At 49.5% G+C, this 21,058-nt stretch overlaps 1 protein-coding gene across 8 annotated transcripts; it reads left to right on the top strand.

The window, feature by feature from the left end:
• On the top strand, positions 1 to 12,424 carry ZNF135 (zinc finger protein 135). 8 transcript variants are annotated; one of them, XM_017850624.1, is made up of 5 exons: positions 2,044 to 2,117; positions 2,760 to 2,826; positions 4,621 to 4,747; positions 6,453 to 6,548; positions 9,758 to 12,424. In XM_017850624.1, the coding sequence occupies exons 2-5, from the start codon at positions 2,794 to 2,796 to the stop codon at positions 11,476 to 11,478; spliced, it is 1,977 nt and encodes a 658-aa protein (XP_017706113.1). In that variant the 5' UTR covers positions 2,044 to 2,117; positions 2,760 to 2,793; the 3' UTR covers positions 11,479 to 12,424. The 8 variants fall into 8 exon arrangements, with proteins under 8 accessions (XP_017706119.1, XP_017706120.1, XP_017706112.1 ...); XM_017850626.1 differs by having other exon boundaries at positions 2,067 to 2,117; positions 2,765 to 2,826; XM_017850627.1 differs by having other exon boundaries at positions 2,115 to 2,135.
• Positions 12,425 to 21,058: the final 8,634 nt, after the last annotated feature.

The raw sequence follows: 21,058 nt of genomic DNA, 5'->3' as shown, positions 1-21,058 counted from the left end.
CCTTTCTCCCTGGCAGCCAGGGTCTCTTGGGTCAGAGGAGGGCTAGACACTGCTAGGTTTTGAAGCTCTCAAAAAAAATTTTTTTAAGGGAGAAATATGTCCAGGGAGCTATAACTGTCACAGTATATTTTAAATGTATATGTTGAACAGATTAGCTTTTTAAACATTAACATACAGCGTGACACAGTTCTGCTATCCATGCTGTGATTGCAGGATTGCTTGGAAGCTGCACTGATGTGCAGCCCACCTGCTCATGGTGGGGGGGTCCTGTCCCAGGCCACACAGAGAGGCAACCAGCAATGCTCTGCTTGGAGATTCGGACAGGAAGCCAAGAAGGAGCTGAGAAGGGCCCAGCCAGTGGTTACGAGAGAGCAGGAGGTTCAGACCACAGCAAGGGCGGCACCGGAGTAGCCTCCAGCTCATCTTATTTGACTGGTGGTGTTATTAAAGCCTTTGAAATCCCTACCAGCTTTTAAAACTCAAGAGATTTCACACAGAAATCACGATCTGTGGGTTTTTTTGAGAAATCCAGACCTGGGACGCTGGGCTTACCAGTCTGCAAGACCCCACTTGACTGGAGCCAAGCAGCACCTGCCCCTGTAGAAAGAGCCCGCCCCTGCTGGCATGTACGGTTTAGAAACCTGGCTGAGAAAAACCGAGGATCAGAAGGTCTGAGGAAGGAAACAGAGGGGCAAGTGTGAGGGAGCTGGGCAGGGCCTCCTGACCACCATCAGGGCTGAGCAAGCTCAGTGTGGCACCACCGACAGCTTCTCACCAGGACTGTCAGACCACTTGGGAAAAAGACTTCACCATAAGTTGTGTGTTCATACCTTTTGATCCAGTAAAAGGAAACAGGTGGAGGAGGTGGGGTGGGGGCAGGGGACAAAAGAGTATACATTTTGTGAAAGAAAAAAACAGACACACAAAATGTTTTGTGGCATTTGGGTTTGTAAGTGAGAGAACTGAAAAATAGCATTTTATGTATAATGGAAAGCCTCTTTACTGCAGCAGAGTGAAAAGCAGGCTGGCTTTCAGTGTGACAGTCACTAATGTGGGGCTTTACAGCTCTTCGAACGTACAGGACACCCTTAAAAGCCAAGAAGCTTGCCTTTGCTTTGTTTACATCAGTGCATTATGATTTTGAGCCATTATATCTCTTCATAATTGCCACTGTTTTAGGGCTTAAAGTCTTAACTTATGTGTCAACCAGCTAAATCTTTTCAAGTGTCTGCGTGTGGTATGAGAATTCGTATTGTGTTCTCTGCTTTCAGAGTTCAGTCAAAGAAAAAAAAAATGCCCCGTCTTAAAACTTTTCCGCAGCTTCAAATACAGTTCCCAAGCCCAGGCTGATTGGAATTAATCAGTCCTCTCTTAAAAGGGCAAAAGCACAAGGCTCAGTCCTGGCTTTCCCAGCTCCTCTGGCCTGGCTGCTCCATGCACGTGTGACGTATGCTGGTGAAACCAAGCCCGCTTGAATGGGGGCTTCGCTACTGTGTGCTGCTGAACCTGGGCCTAGCGACTGGCAGGCTTTGGTGAATGTTCAAAAAATGACAATTCATTTCGTGTCCGCGAGAACACACCAGCTTTGAATATCATGCTGCTGTTCAAATGCACAATTTTGACAACTACCTAGCAATGTCCGAAGTCGTCATAATTGTTAGTGTCTTGCACATGATGTTCCTTATAACCATGTAATAAATACAGCGGGAAGTCTCCATGAATGCCTCAGTGTGGAAAATGCAAAGACTCCCGTGTGTGCGATCTTGGTGAATGCTTTGGTTTTAAGTATGTGTTTTGAAAAATCACTGCTTTGTTTGCAGCAATAAAGCTGACGGTAGAGTTTCCAACACAAAAGCCCGTGTGGTCGCGCCAGGAGTTCACGGCGTTCCAGGTGGCCCCGATCCCGCGTTGATGCCCAGGCACCTCGCCCGCCCTGTTTCACCAGTCCCCGTGACTCCAGCTCCAGCAGCACTGAGAGGCCGCCAACGCCAAGTGCGAGAGCGACGTGGGGACTGGCGCCCGGAAATGCGCGCGCGGCTCTCTGGGAAATGGAGTCAGGCGCGCGCAGGCGCAGTGTCGGCCGCCGGTGCCGCGGCCTTTGTCTAGCCGTCAGGCGGGTGAGCTAGGCCGGCTAGGTGGGGGAGGGGAGGCCAGGCTGGGCCGGGTGCGGGGGTCCGGGGATCTTCCTGGGGCCCTGGCGGGGCTAGTTTCCAGCAGCGCGCGTCTGTGTGGAGTCCGTTTTGCTGCCCGGGGCCTGGGGAAGGCCGTTTCGGGGCTGCCGGGGGCAGGCTTTGGGAGGCATCCCTGGTCTGAGAAGAGGGCGGGGCCCAACGCTCAGCTGGACTGGAGCTGCTCCGACAGCCCCTGAGGGAACGCGCGCCCCGCCCCCAGCCCCACCTCTGCCCTACCCCGGGCACTGGGCCGCCACCCTTGTTGATAGAAGAGGGAAAGTGAGGCACAGTGCCCAGGGCCAGGGGACCGCAACCACCCGGCCCTTGTCACTGTAGCGTTAAGGCCCAGAGTCTGCGCAGCAGGCATGTGTCGGCACCCGCCAGGCCCTCCGCTTCCCTCAGACAGGCGGGAAAACCCTAGGCTGCCCTACCCCGCGCGGGGGGCCGCCCCCCACACAGCAGGCGCTTAAACGGGTGCGCGGGGCCCTGGAGGGCTCTCCACGGAGCTAGGCTCTGGCGCAGTTCCGCGGCTTGGGGACCTGAGCACCGCCTCGGCCTGCCCAGCTGCTCACCTCCCCTTTCCCACAGAGCAGGGCCAGCCGTTCCTGCCAGAAGCCAGGGCATGACCCCTGGGCTGCGCGTCTCCACAGACCCGGTGAGAATCTCGGCCTCCTCGCGCGTGTTCTCCACCTCGTGCGCGGCCTCCTCACACCCGGCCTCCTCTTTGCACCCCGTCCCTACTCGCGCGTAGCCTCCTCCTTGCGCCGGGCCCCTACTTGCGTGCCCGGCCTCTGCTCGTGCCCGGCCTCAGCCTGCACGCCCGGCCTCCTGAGGTCCGCGCCAGGCTCCCCAACCACAGCCTCTGCTCTGCCCACGCTGCGCTGAGCGCGTCAGGCGGGGCACGGGTCCCGGTCTGAGTCGCTTATGTTTGTGCGGCCGTCATTTGGCATATCCTGAAGCTGGTGATGTCAGACAACTGTAGGTGCTGACTCTGCACGTCTGATAGTTTGAAGGCCTTTGCATGCTCTGCGCTCAATGATGGCGGCGCCATTCGCAGTGCTGCTTCCTCAGACGTGTTTGCGAGGCCAACGGGGGCGAACTCGCATTTTTATGATTGACATTTAACCCCTACCCATAAAGCCCCGAACAAAACCAGCCTCCCTGTGGGAATGTCAGAAAACCCATACAAGGGGACTGGTCGGTCGGCTCGTAGCTGTATCTGTAAAGCCCCGCTACGGGGGAGGATTGCTTGAGCCAGGGAGTTGGAGTGCAGTGACGCCATTGATCGTGCACTGCACTCCAGCCTGAATGACAACGAGACCACGTCTCTAAAAAAAACTTAAAAATTCAGATTCAGGCTGGGTGCGGCTGGCTCACGGCCTGTAATCCCAGCACTTTGGGACGGCCAAGGCGGTCCGCGGATCACCGAGGTTAGGAGATCAAGACTCCTAGCATAACACGGTGAAACCTGTCTCTTACTAAAATTAGAAAAATTAGCCTGGGCGGGTGGCGGCGCTGTAGTCCCAGCTCTACTCAGGAGGCTGAGCAGGAGTAATTGGCGTAATCCAGGAGGCGGGAGCTTGCAGTGAGCTGAATCTGGCCACTGCACTCCAGCCTGGGCAACAGAGCGAGACTCCGTCTTGGGAAAAACAAAATAAAAATAAAGGCGCGCAGTGGCTCAAGGCCCTGAATCCCACACTTTGGGGAGCCGAGACGGGCGGATCACGGACGGTCAGGACGATGGAGACTCTCTTGGCTTAACACGGGTGAAACCCTGTCTCTACTTAAAAAATTACAAAAAACTAGCCGGGCGAGGTGGGCGGGCGCCTGTAGTCCCCAGCTACTCGGGATGAGGCTGGAGGGCAGCGAGCAATGGCCTTGAACCCGGGCCAGGCGGGATGCTTGCAGTGAGGCTGGATTCTGGCTATTGCTACTTCCAGCCCAGCGACAGAGCGAGACTCCGTCTAAAAAAAAATAATAATAAATAAAAATAAAAATAAAAAAAGAAACTCAGATTCAGTCTTTAGACTTGCTGCTACTAGCTTTATAACCTTGTTTACCCCCTAGGCTGAAGTGCAGTGATGCAGTCACGGCTCACTGTAGCTTGAAACTTGTGTGCTCAAGTGATCCTCCCCCCTCAGCCTGTTGAACAGCTGGGACCACGGGCGTGTGACACCATGCTGGACTGGTCCACTCCTTTATTGTTGGCTCCTCTGCACCATTTCTTATTTCAAGAGACAAATTATTGGAAACGGGAATGATGCCTTAGATTCTAAGATCCTGCACCTCATTAGCAGGGCCCCCATCCAGGCCCCACAGAAAAACCTGACCCAAAACCCCAGACCAACGAGAACTCCATCTGACCCAGCCTGGCTGGCATTCACCAGCTACCCCACCAACAGCCAGTGCCAGGGTTGGCTTAGCTGAGGACACTTGTGTGATGTTTCAGGAGCAAGTGACCTTTGAGGACGTGGTGGTGGACTTCAGCCAGGAGGAGTGGGGGCAGCTGAAGCCTGCCCAGAGGACCCTGTACCGTGATGTGATGCTGGACACCTTCAGGCTTCTGGTCTCTGTGGGTAAGGCCACACCCATATCCTATCTGATGGTCTGTCCCTGACATGGATTCTGATTCTACTAGGTTAAATATGGGTATAGGACGGAGCTTTAATAGCAAATGCCTGGGGCTGTATGTCTTGGGCTTTAGGAACCTGACTGTTTTAATGTAGGAAATATCAATTAGGACTAATATCAGCAAGTCTCAGGCTCAACCTGAAATCAACAGAAGCAGAGAAACATACTGGGTCTCAAGACTACAGAATCCCAGGGTAGAGCAGGGTCTTCTGTAGAGCTGTCGGGAGCCCCTCCTTCTTTAACACCTCCCTCTGCACTTCTGTCTTACTCTGTTAGGGCTGCTAAAATACCTTAGACTGGGTAATTTATAAACAATAGTTATTTGTTGCTTATGGTTCCAGAGGCTGGGAAGCCTAAGATCAAAGTGTCAGCAAATTCAGTGTTTGATGAGGGCCTGCTCCTCACTGATGGCACTTCCTTCCTGTGTCCTGACATGCCATAAGGGGCAAGGGAGCTCTCTCAAGCTTCTTTTATAAGGGCCCTAATCCCATTCATGAGTGGAGCCCTCATGAATTAATCACTTCCCCAAGGCCCCACCTCAACACTATCACATTGGGTATTACGTTCCAACATTTGAACCTTTATTATTTATTTTTTATTTATTTTATTTTTTATTTTTGAGACGGAGTCTTGCTGTGTCACCCAGGCTAGAGTGCAGTGGTGCGATCTCGGCTCACTGCAAGCTCCACCTCCCAGGTTCACACTATTCTCCTGCCTCAGCCTCCCGAGTAGCTGGGACCCGCCACCACGCCCGGCTAAATTTTTTTTTTTTTTTGTATTTTTAGTAGAGATGGGGTTTCACCGTGTTAGCCGTAATGGTCTCGATGGTCCTGACCTGCTGATCTGTCTGCCTCAGCCTCCCAAAGTGCTGAGATTACAGGCGTGAGCCACCGTGCCCGGCCTGAACCTTTTTTATTTTTAAGAAACAAGGTCTTGTTCTCTTGCCCAGGGTGGAGTGCTGTGGCACAGTCATACTTACTGCACACTCAACCTCCTGGCTCAAGTAAACCTCCCATTTCAGTCTCCCAAGTAGCTGGGACTACAGGTGCATACTACCACACCCAGCTAATTTTTAAAATTTTGTAGAGACAGGGCCTTGCTGTGTTGCCCAGGCTGCCCTCAAGCTCCTAGGCTAAAGCTCCCACCTCAGCCTCTCAGAGTGCTGGAATTACAGGCATAAGCCACTATGCATAGCCTAAATTTTAGGGGGACACCGACATTCAGACCATAGCAATCTCCTTCTGGCTTCATTTCCAGAGAAGCTTCCCTGGAGGTGACAAGACAACTGCCAGGGTGCCTTTCCTGGGACCAAGATCAGCAGAAAAGACAGGGTCTGTGTCCCAGGGTTGTCCTGGTTTGGCTGCCAAGTCTTCTTCACAGTGATCATTATTGCCAGCGGGCAGGGGAGGAACCAGAGTTCTCATTGTCCAGGCCTGGGTCACATGTCCACCCCAGAAGCAGGGGTAGGGTCAGGGACTGAGAGTAGGGGAATGAGTCCCTGGGGAACATCCAGGGCTGTGGGTATGACAGCTGAAGTCTCTCAGGGGCCCCCAGCCATCTGGGACCTGGAAGACCAAAGGTGGAATGGGCTGAGGCTCAGAAAGGGTCCTGGGATACAAATGCTCACTCTGTGGGTCTCTCCCTGAGTAGGACATTGGTTACCGAAGCCGAATGTCGTCTCCCTGCTGGAGCAAGAGGCAGAGCCACGGGCGGTGGACTCTGGAGTTCCCCCAGGCGTGTACCCAGGTGAGATGGGAGCCCTCTGGGGCTGAGAGAAGCCTGTCCATGCTTGCTTCCTGGTTTCTCGCTCTGCATCTGTTCTCTAATTCTTCACAGAAAATTTACTACTCAGCCTTAGTGAAGATTTAGCGGGCACCCATTTTGCTGTGAGTGACGACAGCAAGTCCTCATCTCCACTGAATTTACATTCTTGGTGAGGGAGTCGGGGAGACAACAATAAATCGGTAAAATAATAATAATAAAATGAGTTGGATGATTACAGATTGTGATGAATGCTGAGAAAATGAAAATGAGCAATGAGGTAGACTAGGATGGGGGTGAGGAGACTTTAGCAGAGAGATGAGGGATAGCCTCTCCAAGGGGGTGACATGTGACTTGAAGCCTGAGCCATGGGGCAGTCTGAGTGAATAGTAGTATTTCAGGCAGAGGAAACAGCAGGTGCAAAGGCCCGAAGTCATGCATCAGTCAGCTCTTGCGTAGGAAAAGCACTCCGACCTCAGTAGCTTAAACCAAATAATTGTTTATAACTCATGTGTCTGTGGGTCAGTGGATCCATGCTGGGCCCTGCCATGTGCCTGTAGGGTGATTGGTAGGTAGCAGAGGTATCCCAGTCTAATGACAGTCAATTTCCCATTGGCATCAGGTGGGAAGACTGGCCTATCACCAGAGTCCAGGAGGGATGGCCAGTGTGGGAGAGGGTCATGGTAGGGTCCCTCCACATCAATAAGAGTCAGCCCTTACGCAATATATTAGCTTTCTATTGCTTCTCCTGCAACAAATTACCATTGACCCTTGAACAACATGGGTTTGAACTGTGTGGGTCCATTTATACATGGATTTTCTTCTGCCTGAGCCACCCCTGAGACAGCAAGACCAACCCCTCCTCCTACTCCTCAGCCTACTCACTGTGAAGACAACGAGGATGAAGATCTTTATGGTGATCCACTTCCATTTAATGCATAGTAAATATATTTTCTCTTCCTTATGATTTTTTAAAGTAGCATTTTCTTTAGCTTACTTTAAGAACACATTATATAATACATATACAAAATATGTGTTAACTAAGGGCTGGGAACAGTGGCTCACACCTATAATCCCAGTACTTTGAGAGGCCGAGGCAGGCAGCATTTGAGGTTGGGAGTTCAAGACCAGCCTGGCCAACATGGTGAAACCCCATCTCTACAAAAAAAATACAACAACAACAAAAAAATTAGCTGGGCATGGTGGTGCGCGCCTGTAGTCCCAGCTACTCAGGAGGCTGAGGCAGGAGAACTGCTTGAACCCAGGAGGCGAAGGTTGTAGTGAGCCAAGATCACGCCACTGTTCTCCAGCTTGGGTGACACAGCAAGACCACGTCTCAAAGAAAACAAAGTGTTAACTATTTATTTTATCAGTATGGTCAGTAGTAAGCTATTAGTAGGTAAGTTTTTGGGGAGTCAAAAGCTGTACGCAGATTTTCTATTGTACTGGGGTCAGTGCCCCTAGCCTCCTCATTGTTCAAGGGTCAACAATACTACAAACTTCATAGCATAAAGCAAAGCAAATTATCTTAAAGTTCAGAAGATCAGAAGTCCAAAATGGGTCTCTCTGGGATATAATAAAGATGTCAGCAGGGCATCATTCCTTCTGGAAGCTCTAGGGAAGGGAAGAATCCATTTCTTTCTTTCTTTCCTTTTTGTTTTTTAAGAGATGGGATCTTGCTTTCTTGACCAGGATGAAGTCCAGTGGTATGATCATGGCTCACAGCAACCTCGACCTTCCTGGGCTCAGGTGATCCTCCTGCCTTAGCCTCCTGAGTAGCTGAAACTACAGGTGTGTGTCACCATGCCCAGCTAATTTTTTTATTATTTTTTGTAGAAACAGGGTCTCATCATTTTGCCCAGGCATGTCTTGAACTCCTGGGCTCAAGGAGTCCTCCCGCCTCAGTTGTCCAGAATGTTGAGATTACAGGCATGAAGCCCTGTGCCTGGCTAAGAATCCATTTATTTGCATTTTTCAGCTTCTAGAGGCATCCACATTCCTTGGCTATGGCCTTGTCCATCTTCACAGTCAGCAAGCCCTGGTCAAGTCACACATCATATTCACTCTGACTCGGACCCTTCTGCCTCTTTTCCCCATTTAAGGGCCCTTGTGATTACACAGGTCCACCCAGATAATCCAGTGTAATTTCTGTATCTTAATGTTAGCTGATTAGCAACCTTAATTCCTCCCTCCCATGTAATTGGAGACATACAGGTTCTAGGGTTAGGATATGGGCATTTTGGGAAGCCACTATTCTGCCATTCACTCCTGGCTTAACTTTTTTTTTTTTTTAACTGAACTTTTCACTGAAACATAACAATATGGGGAAGGTGCCCACATCACACCTCTAGGCCACTATGGGGTCAGGGTAGGGGCAGCAGGCACCCAGGTCATGGCTGTGCAGAGAGGACTGGGTACCAGGGCAAAGAGAGAGTCCTGCCAGGAAGGAGGAGGAGGGAGTGCATTTGTTCATTCATTAAGCATGTATATTGAGCTCTTGCTGTGGGCTATAGATACAGTGGTAAGCAAGGTGGACAGAAACCCCTACCCTCAAGAGGTTCCCAGTTAGTGAAATGGACAAAATAAGGCAGATCAAAGTACTCTGTTACACCATGGGTCATTTATCTTCCTCTTAGTGATGCATGTTGCAGCTATTCCTGTTTGTGGGGAGCAGATAGGTTCCTTCACATCTAGAGTGAGGTGGTACAACAGCATATGCTACCAGGAAGAAGCTGGGTGTCAGCCGACTTTCCCCATGCAGCACCGTTTTCTCTGTTGCCACCTGGCATCGTGGAGGCCACTGTAGCTGGGGCCTGGGTGCCACACTTTTCCTTCCAAGTCCAGTGCCTCTGTAGTGCTGTCTCCTGGGCATCCCCTTTGCACCTGCCTCTGTGCTCCCCTCACAGATTCCATTCATATTTCTTGTGCCAACTGTTTTTTCCTCCCTCTCCTCTTCCTTTCCTTATTCTGTTCTTTCCACTTCCTTTCCTTATTCCTTATTTTCCTCTTCCTTATTCTGTGTTTCCCTCTCTTCCTTTCCTGGTTTGCAAAACTATATTTTTAAATGGTCAAAGCCACTTGAACCTTGAACCTTTCAAAATCACTAGTTTTATCCTTCCTCTTCCCATCTCACCACAAACTCTTTTGCCCTGGAACAGAGATTAAGGGACATTTCCAGTTTTTGCTTCTTTCAGACTTGGAAACTAAACCCAAAGTCAAACTGTCAGTTCTAAAACAAGGCATCTCTGAAGAAATATCCAACAGTGTCATCTTGGTAGAAAGATTCCTGTGGGATGGTCTGTGGTACTACAGGGGTGAGGACACTGAGGGCCACTGGGAATGGAGTTGTGAAAGCCTGGAGAGCCTGGCAGTGCCGGCGGCCTTCACGCCTGTGAAGACGCCTGTTCAGGAGCAGTGGCAGAGGAATGGGTTTGGGGAAAACGTAAGTCTGAACCCTAATCTCCCACATCAACCAATGACTCCTGAAAGACAAGGCCCCCACATGTGGGGAACATGTGGAAAAAGGGAGAAGCCAGACCTAAATGTTCTACAGAAAACGTGTGTAAAAGAGAAACCCTACAAATGTCAGGAATGCAGAAAGGCCTTTAGTCACAGCTCAGCACTTATCGAACACCACCGGACACATACAGGAGAGAGACCTTACGAATGTCACGAATGTGGAAAAGGCTTCCGGAACAGCTCGGCACTTACCAAACACCAGAGAATCCACACTGGGGAGAAACCCTATAAATGCACTCAGTGTGGGAGGACCTTCAACCAAATTGCCCCACTGATCCAGCACCAGAGAACTCACACAGGCGAGAAGCCCTATGAGTGCAGCGAATGTGGAAAATCCTTCAGTTTTAGGTCCTCCTTCAGCCAGCACGAGCGAACTCACACAGGTGAGAAGCCCTACGAGTGCAGCGAGTGCGGGAAAGCCTTCCGCCAAAGCATCCACCTCACCCAGCATCTGCGAATCCACACTGGGGAGAAACCCTATCAGTGTGGTGAGTGTGGCAAGGCCTTCAGCCACAGCTCGTCCTTGACCAAACACCAGCGAATCCACACAGGGGAGAAGCCCTACGAGTGCCATGAGTGTGGAAAAGCCTTCACCCAGATTACCCCACTGATTCAGCACCAGAGGACCCACACAGGAGAAAAGCCCTATGAGTGCAGCGAGTGTGGGAAAGCCTTCAGCCAGAGCACACTCTTGACCGAGCATCGGAGGATTCACACAGGAGAGAAGCCCTACGGATGCAACGAGTGTGGGAAAACCTTCAGCCACAGCTCCTCGCTCAGCCAGCATGAGCGGACGCACACAGGAGAGAAGCCCTATGAGTGCAGTCAGTGTGGGAAGGCCTTCCGGCAGAGCACACACCTCACTCAACACCAGCGAATCCACACGGGGGAGAAGCCCTATGAATGCAATGACTGTGGCAAGGCATTCAGCCACAGCTCATCCCTCACCAAACATCAGCGAATCCACACTGGGGAGAAGCCCTATGAATGCAACCAGTGTGGCAGAGCCTTCAGCCAGCTTGCTCCCCTCATTCAGCATCAGAGGATCCACACAGGAGAGAAACCCTATGAATGTAACCAGTGTGGCAGAGCCTTCAGCCAGAGCTCCCTTCTCATCGAACACCAGAGGATTCACACCAAGGAAAAGCCCTATGGGTGCAATGAGTGTGGGAAATCCTTCAGCCACAGCTCCTCGCTCAGCCAGCACGAAAGGACGCACACTGGGGAAAAGCCCTATGAGTGTCACGATTGTGGAAAGTCTTTTAGGCAGAGCACCCACCTCACTCAGCACCGGAGGATCCACACAGGAGAGAAGCCGTATGCGTGCAGGGACTGTGGAAAGGCCTTTACACACAGCTCCTCCCTTACCAAGCACCAGAGAACTCACACTGGATAAACCCATCCACATGTGCTGGGGACATAGGAAGACCTTAAGCCATAGCTCATCCCTTTCCAGATTTGACCCAATCATACACATGATAAATGTATATTCATACACAAGCCTTTTCACACAGCACTTCCCTCAGACACCTCAGAGAGTTCACACTGATGGGAAATGACCATAGGACTACCAAGCTCTAGGTCGTCCATCCCTGTATCCAAATAATAGGGAAATGTGGAGATAATCAGCACTCAGGACCTTCACCCTCGAATGCCCATTAGTGCTACGTTATAGAACCTACAAAAAAGAAATGGAACAAGTGTAGTGGAATCAGGGAAAGCTTTTGTCCAAGGATTCACCATATTCCAAAACCAGAGATGTTCAGATTGGTGAGAAACCCAACAAATGCCTTTCATATATACAAGAACCAAATGGAGCCAGAATTTGCCATTATTGCACATCACATTTTGCGGGGGGAAAGTGCTTATGAATGGTGCAGGTTGACTCTGATATTCCGAAATGACAATATGGCAGAGTGTTCCAGAAATGAGAGTGGCATCTTTATGGAATCACTATGGATACTGACTGTCTCAGTAAAAAGCTGTCTGGTTTGTGTGTATATTGTTTGATCAGGGTACGTGCCAGCCAGTCACTGATTGGAATTCCATATGACAAAGTATCAGTGTACTATAAACAGGTTTTTAGTTATCCCTGCATTATATTTGCAATTAATCTTTATATGCAATGAGATTGAAAAGCTTTGTATGGGAAGACTTAAAATGTAAAGTTGCTTCCATAGAGTCTCACTGATTCTGAGATGGCTTTTGCTACTCTGTTCTCCCTCTACATTTCTCTGCAGAACTCGCGTTAGAAACACAGGTATTTGTTTTACAAAAAGGAAGATCTTTCCTTTGTTAAACCATCATCTTATAAGCAATAGCAAATTTGTGTTAGAAACTTCTGTTTTGCAAGATTCATCTTTTTTGGGAAATGTTCAAGTTAATCCTCTCAAACTGCTTTTTCATTGTTTTCATACAATTTAACATTTTGTTAAAGCCTAAGTCCACAAATAGCAGTCTTTCTGACAACTATAACCTTTAAATGTTGACTTGCTGCCCTCATTAGAAATTGCATTGGCTGGCCGGGCGCGGTGGCTCACGCCTGCAATCCCAGCACTCTGGGAGGCCGAGGCAGGAGGATCACCTGAGGTCGAGCATTCGAGACCAGCCTGACCAACATGGAGAAACCCCATCTCTACTAAAAATACAAAATTAGCCGGGCATGGTGGCATATGCCTGTAATCCCAGCTACTTGGAAGGCTGAGGCAGGAGAATTGCTTGAACCCGGGAGATGGAGGTTGCGTTGAGCTGAGATTGCACTCCAGCCTGGGCAACAAGGGCGAAACTCCATCTCAAAAAAAAAAAAAGAAAAGAAATTGCATTGGCTGTTTTTGGTTATCACCTGTCAGTTGTGGTTACATCCATCAATTTGATTTTTCTAATCCAAATGCTGGGATATAAATTTCCAGTTACTTGATATTTCTCTCTTGGGGAAACCATGTTGCAGACAGTCTTCCAGTATTGCTTCTCAGTATGATTGTGGAGTGCCTCTTGGGATAAATGCCTTTGTCATTTACAAGCCACTGAAGAGCCAGATGTGGCTGCACCTGCCTCTAGTCCCAGCTGCTTGGGAGGTTGAGGCAGGAGGATCACTTGAATCCAGGAGTTCTGGGCTGTAGTGTGCTCTGCTGATTGGGTGTCCACACTAAGTTCGGCGGCAATATGATGACCTCCAGGTTGCCTATGTAGGGGTGAACCAGAGCAGGTCAAAACTCCCATGCTGGTAGGGCTCACACCTGTAATCCCAGCACTTTGGGAGGCTAAGGATGGCAGATCATTTGAGGTCAGGAGTTCGGGACCAGCCTGACCAACATGGTGAAACCCCATCTCTACTAAAAATACAAAATTAGCTGGGCACGGTGGTGCATGCTTGTAATTTCAGCTACTTGGGAGGCTGAAGCAGGAGAATCACTTGAAACTGGGAGGTGGAGGTTGCAGTGAGCCTAGATTGTGCCAATGTACTCCAGCCTAGGTGACAAGAGTGAAACTCAACCTCAAAAAAAAAAAAAAAAAAAAAAAAACTCCCATGCTGATCATCAGTGGGATCGTGCCTGTGAATAGCCACTGTGCTCCAGCCTGGACAACACAGCGAGACACCATCTGTAAAAAAATAAAAGCCACTGGAGAAAGCCAGCGTACATGCTTCATAGCAGCACTGTCTCACTGAAACAATGCAAGTCACCTAAATAACTTTAAATATTCTGGTAGCCCGATTTAAAAAGCAAGAAGAGGGCCAGGCACAGTGGCTCATGCCTGTAATCCCAGCACTTTGGGAGGCTGAGGTGGGCAGATCAGTTGAGGCCAGCCTGGCCAACATGGTGAAACCATGTCTCTGCTAAAAATATAGAAATTAGCCTGGTGCAGTGGCATGCACCTGTAATCCCAGCTACTCGGGAGGCTGAGGCACCAGAATTGCTTGAGCCTGGGAGGCAGCAGTGAGCCAAGATTGCACCACTGCACTCTAGCCTGGGTGAAAGAGCGAGACTGTCTCAGAAAGAAAAAGCAAGAAGAAACGGGTGAAACTAATGTTTACCCCTATATATCTCAAATGTCAGCAGTTTCACATGTCAATATAAACAAGTATTGAGATATTTGCCTTCTTTTTGTTACATGACATCTTCAGAATCTAGTGTGCATCTTTTTTTTTTTTTTTTTTTGAGACGGAGTCTCACTCTGTCACCCAGGCTGGAGTGCAGTAGCTCAATCTCGGCTCACTGCAACCTCCGCCTCCCAGGTTCAAGTGATTCTCCTGCCTCAGCCTCCCAGATACCTGGGACTACAGGCATGTGCCACCATGCCTGGCTAATTTTGTAGTTTTAGTAGAGATGGGGTTCTCCATGTTGGTCAGGCTGGTCTTGATCTCCTGACCTCAGGTGATCCGCCTACCTCAGCCTCCCAAAGTGCTGGGATTACAGGTGTGAGCCACCACTCCTGGCCTAGTGTGCATCTTATACTTGCATCACATCTCAGAGTTCACTATAGTGACATTTCAAGTGCCCATTTGACACATGTAGCCAGCTGGTGGCTGTACTGGTGCAGCTCAACAGCTTGGTCTTTGGTCAGCTGTTTTGTCCTCCTTCCCTTTACTACATGTGTTCTCCTGCCTTTCCCTGTGTTCCTATCCTTGTGTAGCATCTTATGCTCAAGGAAACTAAATGTGCTAGGAAGATCTGCTGTTTTAGGTAATTGGAATGACAGGTGCCTACTCATTTCAGGCTCTCTAGGATATTTTTTTTTTTCTTTTTTCTTTTCTTTTTTTTTTTTTTTGAGACAGAGTCTTGCTCTGTCCCCAGGCTGGAGTGCAGTGGCGCGATTTTGGCTCACTGCAAGCTCTGCCTCCCGGGTTCACGCCATTCTCCTGCCTCAGCCTCCCGAGTAGCTGGGACTACAGGTGCCCACCACCACGCCTGGCTCATTTTTTGTATTTTTAGTAGAGATGGGGTTTCACCGTGTTAGCCAGGATGGTCTCGATCTCCTGACCTTGCGATCCGCCCACCTCAGCCTCCTAAAGTGCTGGGATTACAGGCATAAGCCACCATGCCTGGCCTAAGGTATTATTCTTATCACAGAGCATTACATTCAGGAAAGAGATTATGGCCGGTCTATTCCAATTCAGTTCAGTTAAAATGGAATTTAGTGCATGCTCTTTTGCAGTCCTTTGAAAGTCCTAGATTGGCATAATCACCAAGAAACAGTAATGGGAGTTCCTTCCTCTCCGCTCAGCCCCTCTTCATCAGACCTCCTTCAGCGACACAGGGGAAATACAGCAAGGATTGGAAACTACAGAGAGGTGCCCACAGTATCACTTCTCTCCTAAGCCAGGGAAAGAGACGAGATTCCTTTCCCTGATGGTGCCAAGCCAGTGGAAGGGCATTGTGGGGGTTACACCCTCCTGAGTCTAGAGAACCTTGCTTACTATGCCTCAGTTATTGGCACACAAGCAGAAGATCAAGTGGGAAAATAGGTGCATGCAGGTTAAATAAGAAACGGAGAGTTCTGAGGCTAGTTCAGAAAAGGCCATACAGCGTCTATCTTTTTCTGCTGGAACACTTGTGCTTGGACCCCTGAGACACCACTTGAGAAACCCACTGGCCCAAGGCCACCATGCTGTGAGGATGAAGCCACATAGACTCTGCTTAGGATGTCAGTTCACTCCTAGTCTGAATCTCCCCAGCCTCATCAGGCATGTGAGAGAACAGTCTTCAGATGATTCCAGCCTCCCAGCTTTCAAGGTACCTCAGCCTTCAGGTTCCCACCTGAGGCCCCAAACATGGTGGAGCTGACAAAAGTCATCCCTGCATATGCCACCCCCCCCCTTTTTTTTTGAGACAGAGTCTAGCTCTGTTGACCAAGCTGGAGTGCAATGGCATGATCAAGGCTCACTGCAGCCTCCACCTCCTGGGCTCAAGCAATTCTCCTGCCTCAGCCTCCCAAGGAGCTGGGATTACAGGTGCCTGCCACCTTGCCTGGCTAATTTTTGTATTTTTAGTAGAGGCAGGGTTTCACCATGTTGGCCAGGCTAGTCTCAAACTCCTGACCTCAGGTAATCTGCCCACCTCGGTCTCCCAAAGTGCTGGGATTACAGGAGTAAACCACCACACCCGGCCTGAGGTCTGGTTTTGTAAGTGTGCGGGCACCCCCTGTACCCCACACTCTCTTGCTCCTCCTCTGGCCATGTGATATGTCTGCTCCTACTTGCCCTTCCACCGTGAGTAAAAGCGTCCTGAGGCCTCCCCAGAAGCTGAGCAGATGCCAGTGCCTTGCTTCCTGTACAGCCTGCAGAACTATAAGCCAATTAAAACTCTTTTCTTCTGGCCGGGCGCGGTGGCTCAAGCCTGTAATCCCAGCACTTTGGGAGGCCGAGGCAGGCGGATCACAAGGTCAGGAGATCGAGACCATCCTGGCTAACACGGTGAAACCCCGTCTCTACTAAAAAATACAAAAAACTAGCCGGGCGAGGTGGCGGGCGCCTGTAGTCCCAGCTACTCGGGAGGCTGAGGCAGGAGAATGGCGTGAACCCAGGAGGCGGAGCTTGCAGTGAGCTGAGATCTGGCCAGTGCACTCCAGCTTGGGTGACAGAGCGAGACTCCGTCTCAAAAAAAAAACTCTTTTCTTCATAAATCACTCAATCTCAGGCATTTCTTTATAGCAACACAAGAACGGCCTAACACAGTGACCACAGTTTCTGGGCGTGCAGCCATGAGACTGAGAGGAAGGTCTGGTTCTTTGGCAAGGAAAGGTTCTGTCTCTTTCTGGATGTAAAGGGAGAAGTATGCTGCCTACCACCTGCAAGCACAGAGAGGACCAGCCTGGACAAAGTCAACTCAGAGAAGACGGCAAAGCCCAAGCTCATCTACAGTTCAAGCAGGGGCCCCACCCTGGACCTTGCCTCCTGGTCTTTCACAGCAAGTAAATAATACACTCAGCTAGGCGTGGTGGCTCATGCCTGTAATCCCAGCACTTTGGGAGGCTTGCTCGAGCCCAGGAGTTCAAAAGCAGCCTGGGCAACATAGTGAGACCCCAATCTCTACAACAGACAAAAAATTAGCCAGGCATGGTAGTGTGTGCCTGTACTCCCAGCTGCACAGGAGGCTGAGGCAGGATTATCACTTGAACCCAGGTATTTGAGGCTGCAGTGAGCTATGGTTTCACCACTGCACTCCAGACCATGTTTCTAAAAAAAATAAGTAAATAATATCCTAAACTGTATACAATTTTGAGTTGGATTTCTGGTGACTGGCAGTCAAAACTGCATCTTGGGTGGAAGAATCATAGAAAGTAGAGAATTAACTATGCTTTGGCTTCCGATTGTGTTTCTGAAAAAAAGTCAGGAAAGCTGATGCAATGGTTTGGATATTTGTCCCCTCCAAATCTCATGTTGAAATGTGATCCCAGTGTTGGAGGTGGGGCCTAGTGTGAGGTGTGTGGGCTATGGGGTGGATCCCACCTGAATGGCTTGGTGCTGTCCTCATGGTAATGAGTGAGTTCTCACTTTATGAGTTCACCCAAGAGATGGTTATTTAAAGGAGCCTGGCACCTCCTTCCCTCTCTCGTTTTCTCTCTCACTATGTGATGTACCAGCTCCCCTTTGCCTTCCGCCATGATTGGAAGCTTCCTGAGGCCTCCTCATAGTGCAGATGTCAGCACTATGCTTCCTAAACAGCCTGCAGGACAGTGAACCAAATAAACCTCTTTTCTTTATAAATTACCCACCCTCAAGTATTCCTTTATAGCAGTGTAAACAGACTAAAACAGCCAGGGCCCTTGGAAGTTTCATGGAAGCACTGGGTAGGACTGACATGTGGTAGTCACTGTCCCTCCTGAGCCTCCGTTTATTATTATTATTGAGATGGAGTTTCACTCGTTACCTAGGCTGGAGTGCAATGGCATAGTCTCGGCTCACTGCAACCTCCACCTCCCAGGTTCAAGCGATTATCCTGCCTCAGCCTCCCGAGTAGCTGGGATTACAGGCACCCGCCACCACGTCTGGCTAATTTTGTATTTTTAGTAGAGATGTGGTTTCTCCATGTTGGTCAGGTTGGTCTCGAACTCCTGACCTCAGGTGATCCGCGCGTCTCGGCCTCCAAAGTGCTGGGATTACAGGCGTGAGCCACCACGCCCGGCGAGCCTCCATTTATACTGTATGTGAGAGGGAGATTCTTTCAGGCAGCAAGTATTTTCCAAGCACCAACTGTAGCTCAAGAACAATTCCGGACTCTGGCAACCAGACTGATGAAACTCCTGGCCTCAGGAGCTTATATTTTGGTGGGGAAATGGAAAATAAAGAGAAATTAGGATGTTATGCGCACATTACACAGTAAGCGTTATGTAGAAACAACATGGTCTAAAGGGAAAACCCCAGGCCAGGCGCAGGCTATGCCTTGTAATCCCAGCACTTGTGAGCCAGGTGCGCGGATCACCTGAGGTCGGAGTTCAAGACACATCCTGACACATAGAAGAGAAACGGACCCTCCTCTACTAAAATACCAAAATTAGACCGGCGATGGTGGCACATCCTTAATCCCAGTACTCAAGAGCTGAGCACGGAGAATCTCTGGACCCGGGAGCAGAGATTGCGGTGAGCGAACGTGGAAAAGGGATCGCCCATTACAACTCCAGCTTGGGCAAGCAAGAGGGAAACTCTACCTCAAAAAAAAAAAAAAAAAAACAATAGGCAAACCCCCTCAGACTCCTATTTTTTTATTTTTTTATTTTTTTGAATGGGTGTTTTGTTCGTTCACCAAGGCTATAGCATTCAACCTCCTGGGCTCAATATGATCTGTCCACCCTCAGCCTCCTGAGTAGCTGATTACAGGCATGTGCCACCACGCCTGTTAGCTTTTAAGTTTTGTAGAGATGGGGTGCTATGTTGCCCAGGCTCGGTCCAAACTCCTGACCCAAACGATCTCTGCCTTGGCTCTCCCAAATTGCTGGATTATAGGCATGAGCCACGTGCCCAGCCTCTCTTACTTTCAGTTACCTGAGCCAATAACTTCCTTTTGGCTTAGCCCCATTGCAATTAAGCAGAAAATTCAATCCAATTAAAGAAACACAGACAGGCGATGGTGCTCACGCCTGTAATACAAACACTTTGGGAGCCGAGTCTACAGGCGTATCACGAAGTCCAGGTCGGTGACTGACCTAGACTGTTACCTGGCCCAAAACACCCGGGTCGGTGAAACCCCATCTCTACTAAAAATACAAATAAATTAGCCAGGCATGGTGTGGGCGCCTGTATCCCATCTACTCCAGGAGCTGCGGCAGGAAGAATGTTGAACCGCACGGAGGCGGAGCTTGCCGTGATCCAAGATTGCGCCACTGCACTGCACTCCAGCCTGGACAGAGCGAGACTCCATCTCACAAAAAAAAAAAAAAAAAAAAAAAGAAACACAACTGGTAAGCTGGGTGTGTTGGCTCACGCCTGTAATCCCAGCACTTTGGGAGGCCAAGGCGGATGGATCATTTGAGGTCAGCAATTTGAGACGAGCTTGGCCAACATGGTGAAATCCTGTCTCTACTAAAAATACAAAAAAAAAAAAAAAAAAATTAGCCGTGTGTGGTGGTGCATGCCTTTACTGCCAGCTACTTGGGAGGCTGAGGCAGGAGAGTTGCTTGAACCCCAGAGGCAGAGGTTGCAGTAAAACGGGATTGCGCCACTACACTCCAGCCTGGGTGACATAGAGAGGCTCTGACTTAAAAAAAAAAAAAAAAGAAACAGACACACACACACACAACTGGTAATTGCCTGCCCCTCAATGTGCAGTGATGATTAAATGAGCTCCTGGAATCCCAAGCATGTGGCAAAGTATAAAGTGTATGTAAAACATCTGTTCATTTGCGTCACTTGTAAAACTGTCGTGCCCATTCAATGCCCAAAAGAAGAGGCTGTTTCTGAAGACAGTCTCTTTGTTATAGTACACACACTTTATATAGCAGCACACAGACGTATATATTTACATACCGTACACATTCATATAGACAGGAGGTGGTCAAAGCTTTAGCTGTCCTTAGGAGAAGCCAAGAGTGACACCATGAAACCACATGTCGCTGGCTCTAGCCCACATCCGAACTCAGTGATTTAGATTTCTGGTGGGAGACTTTCCTGCCTTCAAAGGCCGCTCCATGCATTTCTTTTTCTTTCTTTCATATTTTAATCCTTAGGGTCTTACTCTGTCACCCAGGCTGGAAGGCAGTGGTGTGATCATAGTTCACTGCAGCCTCGAACTCCTGGGCTTAAGCAATCCTGCCTTAGCCTCCTTAGTAGCTGAGACTACAGGCATGCACCACCATGCCCAGCTAATGTTTTATTTTTTGTAAAGACAGAGGCCCACTATGCTGTCCAGGCTGGTCTCGAACTCCCAGACTCAAGCAGTCCTCCCACCTTGGCCTCCCAAAGCACTTGGATTATAGGCATGAGCCACCACTCCACCATGCTCCATGCATTTCTGCAACACATTCAACCCCCAAGTTATGTTTCTTTTAGGAGAGTGAGGGCTTTAAGGGAAGTCCTCAGGGTTTACTGTCAAAGGAATTGATTAGTTTATTCTTCTCTTTGAGCCCAAAGTAAACAAGTGTAAACCATACAGAAAATGCCCCTTGCCCTATGCGGGTTGCAAGCTAGTGGGCAAGATAGGCAAAGCAGGTCATCAGAAGAAAAGCAAGGTGAGTCATAGTGGAGAAAACACGATGAGACGGGCTAGACACGGTGACTCATGCCGTAATTTCAACACTTTGGGAGGCTGAGGCGGGTGGATCACCTGAGGTCAGGAGTTCAAGACCAGCCTGGACAACATGGTGAAATCCCGTGTCTACTAAAAAATACAAAAATTAGCCAGGCATGGTGGCAGGCGCCTGTAATGCCAGCTACTTGGGAGGTTGAGGCAGGAGAATCGCTTGAACTTGGGACGCAGAGGTTGCAGTGAGCTGAGATTGTGCCACTGCACTCCAGCCTGGGCGGCAAGAGCAAGACTTTGTCT

The sequence above is a fragment of the Rhinopithecus bieti genome, unplaced genomic scaffold, assembly GCF_001698545.2.
Source record: "Rhinopithecus bieti isolate Rb0 unplaced genomic scaffold, ASM169854v2 scaffold_32008, whole genome shotgun sequence".
In the NCBI taxonomy this organism is placed as follows: domain Eukaryota; kingdom Metazoa; phylum Chordata; class Mammalia; order Primates; family Cercopithecidae; genus Rhinopithecus; species Rhinopithecus bieti.
The sequence above is the reverse complement of the archived record's forward strand: the minus strand, read 5'-3'. Positions and strand labels throughout refer to the sequence as shown.